Source organism: Peromyscus californicus, unplaced genomic scaffold (assembly GCF_007827085.1).
Source record: "Peromyscus californicus insignis strain IS unplaced genomic scaffold, ASM782708v3 Scaffold_7__1_contigs__length_154581171, whole genome shotgun sequence".
Classification (NCBI taxonomy): Eukaryota; Metazoa; Chordata; class Mammalia; order Rodentia; family Cricetidae; genus Peromyscus; species Peromyscus californicus.
This window is the reverse complement of record NW_026294595.1, coordinates 122,901,712-122,910,804: the sequence shown is the minus strand read 5'-3', so window position 1 is coordinate 122,910,804 and position 9,093 is coordinate 122,901,712. Positions and strand designations below refer to the sequence as shown.

At 54.5% G+C, this 9,093-nt stretch overlaps 1 protein-coding gene across 1 annotated transcript; it reads left to right on the top strand.

The window, feature by feature from the left end:
* Positions 1-1,360: 1,360 nt before the first annotated feature.
* Foxa2 (forkhead box A2) lies at positions 1,361-4,508 on the top strand. Its single transcript, XM_052724006.1, is given in 7 exon segments — positions 1,361-1,487; positions 1,489-1,506; positions 2,557-3,420; positions 3,422-3,487; positions 3,489-3,572; positions 3,574-3,633; positions 3,635-4,508. Coding segments are annotated over 7 exon segments (1,404 nt in total). The 5' UTR covers positions 1,361-1,418; the 3' UTR covers positions 3,878-4,508.
* Positions 4,509-9,093: the final 4,585 nt, after the last annotated feature.

Here is a 9,093-nt window from a genome sequence, read left to right as displayed (position 1 = left end):
CACTCAAATGACATTTTTTTTTTAGCACCCAGAAGCTGAAGAAAAAAGAAACTGAAAACTTCAAATTTTATAAAAACGGTCCCTGCCTCGGCAGGCAGAGAGAACACGGATCCTCCTGAAGTCATCCCATGGGCCTGTTATTGATTCCTTTCTCTCTCTCCCCCTCCTGCCCTAACCCCCACCACTGCCCCTGTTTGTTTTAGTTACGAAATGCTGTGAGCACCTTGGATGTAACTGAAAAGTAACCTTGAAACACCGAGGCCCGCATGTCAGAGACAAATCGCAGCCTACCAGGCATTGGCTGCTACTAAGCGGTGCTCTCTGGGACGCCTGGAGTAGGTAGCCAGAAAAAGGTCCGAGGTAGCTGACAACCAAGGCGGCCCGACCATGCGTATCCTGCCCGCCTCCCGAGGCCGCCTCAGGACTTAACTGTAACAGGGAGGGGCCTCCGGAGCAGCGGCCAGCGAGTTTAAAGGTGTGTACACAGTTTTTCTAAATAGGACAGCGCTTAGCAAATTGGCTGTCACCTGCTTGTTGTTTTGACAGGGAATGTGCGCGGAGAGGATCGAAAGCTGGGATAAATAAATCTGGCTAGCCTCGGCTCTGCGGGGCACCGAGGCCGTCCGCACCCTCGGATTGATGAACCGGGTGCTCAGGGAGAAGAGGGAGGGGTGGGGCAGGAGTCCAGAGCTTCTCCAGGGGGTGGCCTGATCCCAGGTGTCTGGGTCCACGGAAGACTCCCCGTGGACGCAAAGAAAGGGACTCCACCAGGGCGCCCGCGCGCCTGCTAGCAGGTTCGGGACTTGGGAGTCCGGGGGACAGCAGGAGCTGGGCTGGCTCCCGGCTCAGAGCGGCAGGTGCGGAGAGCCGGCCCCGGCTTCCTCTCACCTAAGTGTGAGATGATTATTCAAATGGGGCTGCCCGGGGTCTGGGGATTGGAGGCCTGCGCCAGCGCGCCGCGCTATATCACCAGCCGCCCACGTCACTGCGGCACTTGTCCGCTGCGCGGTCCACACCTCCTCCTACCCCCTCCTTTAGCTCTCCCCCCCGCCCTCCCCCGCGCCGCTAGCTTCCCGCCGCCTCCCGGCAGCTCGACACTGCCAGCCTCAGCCTGAACCGGCAGCCCCAGGAGCGCGGCGACGGAGGGCACGCCCGACGGCAGGGCTCGGGTTCCGGCCTCCTAGGTTCTTTGACCCCCCCTCCTCCGCCAGCTACCTTCCCGCCCACTCCCAGCTACCTCCCGCGGCAGGCCGCGGGAGAGAGAGGAAGTGGAGCCGAGAGAGAGAGGAGAGAGGGAGCGCGAGAGAGGGAGGGAGGGAGGGGACAGTGCCTTAGCTGACTTTTTTTTTTTTTTAAGAGGGTGGGGGTGGGGGCTGATTGCTGGTCGTTTGTTTGTGGCTGTTAAATTTTAAACCGCCATGCACTCGGCTTCCAGTATGCTGGGAGCCGTGAAGATGGAAGGGCACGAGCCATCCGACTGGAGCAGCCTACTACGCGGAGCCGGAGGTAAGCGCTGGCCTTCGCCAGGGGAAAGTGGGGTGGTAGCTATCTCGGCGTCCCCAGCCTCCGCACGCTCCCTTCACGGGCACCCGCCCCCCCCACCCCTAGCCTTCCTGGACAGCCGCCTTTTCCGCCCTCCTTCGACTCAAATGGGTCTCTTTTTTATACGACACACTGTTAGCCTTGAGATAATATTAACTTTGTGATCAAATATTGACTTGCGGCGCCTCCAAATCCTCTTCGTGGCCGAGCCACGCACTATCCTAACAGAGTTATGTTTGGCAGCGCGCGGCTGGGGAGGGGTGGGAGGTCGGCTGGCGAGGGGGTGGGGAGCTGCAGAAGAGAAGGTGGGTAGGAGTTGGGGACAGAGGTGCAGGCAAAGAGTCAAAGACTAGTGGACAAAGAGAAAGAAAGTTTGTGGCGATGAAACCAGGACGCTTAACAGTTCCTAGCCGAGTTGGCGGTCCCTTCCCTATTCCTCCACGCAATGCCTCCAACCGCCCGCGGACTCTGCGCAGGCACTGCGCTTCATTCCCCTGTGGCTAAGGAGTGGGGTCCCGGTACGAAGACCCAGAATAGGGAACACGGAGACTATTTCCACTTGAGACTGCCCCAGTGGCGTTCCAAAGGTGGCTTTTGGCGACCAGGGACAGCAACGGAGATTGCTTGGTGCTGACTCAGTATACCAGCCAGAGGATTTGGGGAGCCCCTGAAGAGAGTAAAATACATTTGGGACGCCTGACTTGGTCGTGGTCCAGGGCATCGATGTTCTAGAATCTGGGGGAGGAGTGAGCCCCAAGCCTAGAACTGCAGCCCGCTGGCCACCTCTCCTAGGGCACTCACCCGTCCTGCTGGCCACCTCTCCTAGGGCGCTCACCCGTCCTGATCGCTTTGAGGCACAGAGGACTTGGTGTTGGTAGACTGGGACCCAGGGAAAGAAAAAGATCCCCCAGAGGCCTCCACAAAGGCGGAGGACTGGGTCCTACCGATGTGTGGGAGGGTCTGGCACTTTCAGCCTAGGTGCTAACCTGTCTCCTCCCCGGGCTCTGTCTGCAGGGCTACTCTTCCGTGAGCAACATGAACGCCGGCCTGGGAATGAACGGGATGAACACTTACATGAGCATGTCCGCGGCCGCTATGGGCAGCGGTTCCGGCAACATGAGCGCGGGCTCCATGAACATGTCATCGTATGTGGGCGCTGGAATGAGCCCATCGCTAGCTGGCATGTCCCCGGGCGCGGGCGCCATGGCGGGCATGAGTGGCTCAGCTGGGGCGGCCGGCGTGGCGGGCATGGGACCTCATCTGAGCCCGAGCCTGAGCCCACTCGGGGGACAGGCGGCTGGGGCCATGGGTGGCCTTGCTCCCTATGCCAACATGAACTCGATGAGCCCCATGTACGGGCAGGCGGGCCTGAGTCGTGCGCGGGACCCCAAGACCTACCGACGCAGCTATACACACGCCAAGCCTCCCTACTCGTACATCTCGCTCATCACCATGGCCATCCAGCAGAGCCCCAACAAGATGCTGACGCTGAGCGAGATATACCAGTGGATCATGGACCTCTTCCCTTTCTACCGACAGAACCAGCAGCGCTGGCAGAACTCCATCCGTCACTCGCTCTCCTTCAACGACTGCTTTCTCAAGGTGCCCCGCTCGCCGGACAAGCCTGGCAAGGGCTCCTTCTGGACCCTGCACCCTGACTCTGGCAACATGTTCGAGAACGGTTGCTACTTGCGCCGCCAGAAGCGCTTCAAATGTGAGAAGCAGCTGGCACTGAAGGAAGCCGCGGGTGCAGGCGGCGGCGGCGGCAAGAAGACAGCTGCTGGGACCCAGGCCTCGCAGGCTCAGCTCGGGGAGGCTGCGGGTTCGGCGGCCTCTGAGACTCCGGCGGGCACCGAGTCCCCCCATTCGAGCTCTTCCCCCATGTCAGGAACACAAGCGAGGCGGCCTGGGCGAGCTGAAGGGAACACCTGCCTCCGCGCTGAGTCCCCCCGGAGCCCGCGCCCTCGCCTGGGCAGCAGCAGCAGCAAGCTGCAGCCCACCTGCTGGGTCCACCTCACCACCCAGGCCTACCCCCCGGAGGCCCACCTGAAGCCGGAGCACCATTACGCCTTCAACCACCCCTTCTCTATCAAACAACCTTATGTCCTCCGAGCAACAACACCACCACAGCCACCACCACCATCAGCCCCACAAAATGGACCTCAAGGCCTATGAACAAGTCATGCACTACCCTGGGGGCTATGGCTCCCCCATGCCAGGCAGCTTGGCCATGGGCCCAGTCACGAACAAAGCGGGCCTGGATGCCTCGCCCCTGGCTGCAGACACCTCCTACTACCAGGGAGTGTACTCCAGGCCTATTATGAACTCCTCCTAAGAAGATGGTTTTCAGGCCCTGCTAGCTCTGGCCACTGGAAGAAGGACCAGAGAGAAGAGAGGCTGTCTAGAGACTCTGGGAGAGCTTTGAGGAAAAAGTAGCCACCACACTTCAGGCCCCAAGAGAGCAGTCTCACCTAACTGTCTGTGCCCCTAAATAGATGGGCCGCAGTGATCTGTCATTCTAAATAGGGAAGAGAATGGAAATATATATATATATATATAAACATTTTTAAAGGAGCCTTTGGTAGACCCTATAGACTCCTTCTTCTCAAGGCACCTGCAGATTCTGATTTTTGTTGTTGTTCATTATTGTTGATGTTGCAGGGAAGTCTGACTTTAAAAACAAACAAAAACTTTGTGAGTGACTTGGTATAAAACCATGTAGTTTTAACAGAGAACCAGAGGGTTGTACTGATTAAAAAGAGAAAAACAATAATGTAAGAGTCTGGTGTAAATGACCAGGAGAAAGAAAAAAAAATGCATCCCATTCTGGACATGGTGAAATCCAGGTCTCGGGTCTGATTTAATTTATGGTTTCTGCGTGCTTTATTTATGGCTTATAAATGTGTCTTCTGGCTAGAATGGCCAGAGTTTCACAAATCTATATTAAAGTGTTATTGCCAATTTTACCCCTTGGGTTCTTTTTCTTTTCTTCTGCGCTCTCTCTCTCTCTCTCTCTTTTTCTGTCTCTCTCCTTAAAAATTAAACAGATATAAAATTATTGCAAGGGAATGGGAAGGAGGTGGGAGTTTGTTGCAGGGTTTTCATGGGAGGCTGGGGGTCAGTGTTGCTGTTTACCCAACATTTTATTTAAATATCAAAGTTGAATGAATTTTCCTGTAAGCACCACTTCTGAGTCCTAGGAACATCTTCCGCTCCCCAGGCTTGTCCACCTAGCCATACCCTCATCTTGCCTCCCTAAATGCATTTTCAGAGTGAATGAGAGACAATCCCTAAATAATGCAGCAACTATATCAGTAAACAAAATTGTTCATAGTCACTTTTAAAATTTTGAAGTGAGTATTACTAAACATTACAGAACACATAAGTCTCTGATGGACCATCCCAGCGTCTTTATTCATGTCGATATTTTTATTAAGATACAGAGATTGGAGACAAAGTCTCCTAAGGAGCCCTGACTGGCCTGGAACTCACTATGAAGACCAGGTTTTGGCCATCCTCCTGCCTCTGCTTCGCCAGTGCTAGGATTACAGACCTGTGCCACTGAGCCCACCCAGCTAAAGTCCAGTAGTGTTATTCGTAAAGCCAGAAGCAAAAGCACTCTGGGTGCACCTATCTTAATTTTGCGCCTGAGTTACTGGAAGATGCGGTGTTGCAGAGGGCCCTTGGGCTCTTAGGGCTGGCTGTGCTAAGAGAAGGGCAGAAGTTTACACCTGTTAGGTTAGCTGTATTATTATTATTATTTTTTTAATCTTAGGCCTCTTCTCTGGTCAGTGTGACTAGACTGGATTTACAAATTTTGGCTCTTCACAGCCATTTCTATCATACACCCCCTTTGACCTTCCTGTGAAATTGAGATCACCGGCTCCAGTCAGTGACACCCCCCTACACACACACACACACACACACACACACACACACACACACACACACACCCCGGCTCCTCTCACCCTCTCCTCTCATAGGTGTTATCCTGGTGCTGGGACATCATGTTAGCCTAGAGATGAGAGATGAGGAGCCACCTAATTGGGGGAAACATTTTGAATATTCTTCCGGAATTGGTTTTAGTTGCATAGCTTAGGGTAACCTCTAAATCTCCTTTTATAAAGCTATATTGGGGGATGAGGAGGCAGTGAAGGATGCTCTGAGCAGCCTACCAAATGACTCCAAAAGTAGTGAGAACCCAGTGTCTCAAGATTGATGTCCCCCTTCTACCAGCTAACCCTTGTGGCCCTGACAAAGCTCTTTTACCTCAGATAGACCAGCCAGGACTGTGGCCCAAGAGCTGAATTGGTATTTTTCGAGCTTCTGGGGAAATACAAAGACCACCAAATAAAATCTTACCAGTTCTTCCACCTCTCTCCAGATGCTCCAAATTGACAGTTAACTAACTCTAGTAGACTTGAGCTTTGCAACGGAAACCTCCTCACACTGGCTTGTATCTCCTGCCCTGCAAGCTGCCTGGGCTAGGGTAGGAAACAGCATTTTTTCCCCCTCCAGTCTGACTTTGGGGGCATTCCCACGGGAAGCAAAAAAAGTTTTCTCTGTTTAAAAACCTAAGCAGGCATCAGAGGTGTTTCTAATCTCAGGGTGCTGCTTAGAGCTGACATCTTGCTATTCCTATCTTTTCCAACCTGGACCGTCTGTCTGACCCACAAAAACCCCGGCCCAAGAGTCCACCTCTCTGAGAGCCTTCTAACACCTGGCTCATCCCTTTCCCTCCTCCCCAGGCCTGGCTTCCCTTGCGCTTGTGTGTGTGTGTGTGTGTGTGTGTGTGTGTGTGTGTGTGTGTGTGTGTGTTTCTACACCCCCCCACTCCCCCCAAAATCCCCTTTTAACAAGCCACATTGTTCCGAAGAACACAAGGAAGAGAAATTGAAGGAGGGGGGACCCGCAGGCCGCGGCCAGCAATCAGGCCTTCTCTTTGCCTGGCTAGGACACACACGTCGTCGCGAGCCGGGCCTGAAATGTGTTTCATTATCACATAAAAGGCTCCCGTGGCGAAGGAGCGGAGAGGCAGGGCCGGGGGCTGAGTGGGGGACAATGGAGGCTGAAAGCGCTGCCCTAACCTGCTATGTTTCTTATCGCACGCCCATTGTTCGAGGGTCGTTTTAAACTACTTAGCGCGCCCCCCTCCACTGATCCCTGCCGATAAGATATAGTTCTGTGCGAATACATAAAAAGGATGTCGGGGAGCTGCGCCCTCCGAGGCTTTTCTGCCTTTCTGGTGTCTTCCCCCCTCCCCACATCAGTTCCCTCCCCTAGTTTCCAAGTTTAGGAGCTCAGGGATTCCTTCCCCCCCCTCCCCACAACTCGACGCATTGCAGGGTGCAGCGGCTCCCCCCCCACACACACACTCTTTTTCTTCCTGTTGCCCGTCGCCTTCCTTGCGCGGGGTTTAAGCAACCGTGATCTGTGAATAAACAAAGTCAGTAAACAACCGAAAAAAACATTCTAGATCCGAATTCCAGGAGGGTAAACTTTCCATGCCACGTCACACTTCAGCAAATTTGCACAGATATTATATTGCCTCCCCCCTCCTTTATTATTCTTTTTTTTTCCAGGATCCCATTGTACTTAACTGAATTTTATAACGCTGATCGATATCTTGGTAAAATATTCATTTTTAAACTAGCGGGCAGTGAAATCTTTGCTTTGTGTGCTAAAGTCAACAGTCGCTCGGTTTGAGCTCAAATAAATGCTGGGATGCCTCGGCTGGGAGCAGTCCGCCGCCTCCCTCCGAGCGCAGGACGCTCCGACGCCCGCCTGCCCGCAGGCCACCGCAGGTAGGGAGCGCGCCCACTCGGGGGCCACGCCCGGGCTCCCCGCACAGAGTCCGCCCCCCACTCGGGTCCACACGCCTCCCCTCCCCCAGTCAGTCGAGAGCTTGTGTGCCTCTAAGGGGACTGGGAGGTGCACCCAGTGGATGGAAACCCAGGGGGTTGGGAAGTAGTGTTTTTGCGAGGTAGTGGGAGACTCGAGACTGCACTGCGGCTTAGAACGAGAAGTCTAGGAGTTTAAAACTCCCAACAATTTCGTAGTCTGGGTGGGTTCCCGAGGCGTTGAAAAACAGGGACTGGTCCTTGCAGCCATTCTGGCTAGGGAGTGGAACAGAGAGCGTCTAGTTTCCTAAGAGCTGTGGTGAGGAGGCATGAGCTCGCCCTTGGTCTCAGAATCCAGAGTGGAGTACCACCGGTGTGTGCGTGAAGCTGGGGGATCCTGAGAGGTGGAGGCCACAGCGTGTGGGGCACGTACGTCTCTGAGTTCTGTTCTCTGCTGCTTCTCGGACCCCGGCAGATCAGGGCAACTCCAAACCGGTGCAGGGAGGGGGGCAGCGCCTTTCTTGGAAAGGAGTCACTTTAGGTCTAGTCTGCAAGAAGAGGCGCTGGCCTTTACGCTGCGGAGAGCCATCTGGGTCACAAACAGAGCCCAGCAAAGAAAGTCAAAGCATGCCGCGGGCTTGTCTATCACCCTAGTCCCACTACAACCCAGTCGCGCTGCCCTGAGGCAGGAGTGTGCTCCAGGGTGTTGTACTTGAGCATGTAGGGGGTGGAAGAACAGGATTTTGGAAGATAAACTAGACTCCCGCGCTTCTTTCGGTTGCCTGCAGGAAGGTGCCTGACTTCGCCTAACTAGCTTCCACTGTAGCCTGTTGAAAATGTAGTATGCTAGACTTTTGAGGGCAGGGTCCAGAAAAGAGCTTTCGGGCCAGGGGTGTGGCTCAGAGATAGACGATTGTCTAGAATGCAAAGCTCGGTGTTCTAAGCTCAGCAGCGGGAGGTGGGGGGTGGGAGAAGAAAAAGAAAAACATCTTTTCGGTGGTCTACCAGTTCCTCTATTCTTTCTTAAAGCGTCGTTCTTCCGGTGCCTTTGCCTTAAACGCCTGGATGCCTGACTTTGGAAAAAACCCACTTCCAGTTGGGATTTTTCTGGGACTTTTGACAAAGGGTGAGACGCGCTGGATGAACAGCGCAAGGACATTACCTGCCACCCTAACTGGAAATCTATTCCAGGCTGCACTGCCATCTGCGGATAGTGAACTCAGTGGGCAGAAACAGTCCAACGGACCCTCTGGGTCCATGCTATGAGGGCACCTTCGAAAGTGCAGGACACAGACACACCCTCTGGTCCTGCCCTTGCCTCTCAGGCTGTGGGCCCACGTTACAGACACTGGAGGCCAACTGGGACGGCCTCGCAGCGCTCCAAGCTGGGGCTCCGCCTGGTGTGGCTGGTTGTCTTCCCGGAAAGAGATGGAAAGCCTGCAGGACACACGACGAGGCTAATCGTTTTTAAATAATTAATGCCTCCCCATTCCGCTGGTAATGCGGGGCTTCGAATCCGTCAATTACTTGTCATTAGACGAGTGTCGCCCTACGGCCTTCCCTCGAGCCTTTGATGGCGCCGGGTCACCTAGCCCTGCCCACTCCACGGCAGAATTAAAAGGTGCCCGGCCTTTGAGAACCGGTGAGGAGTAGCCACGGCCCTCAATTCAGTGAGAGTTTAGAAAGAAAGACCCTCGGTGAAGAGATGTAA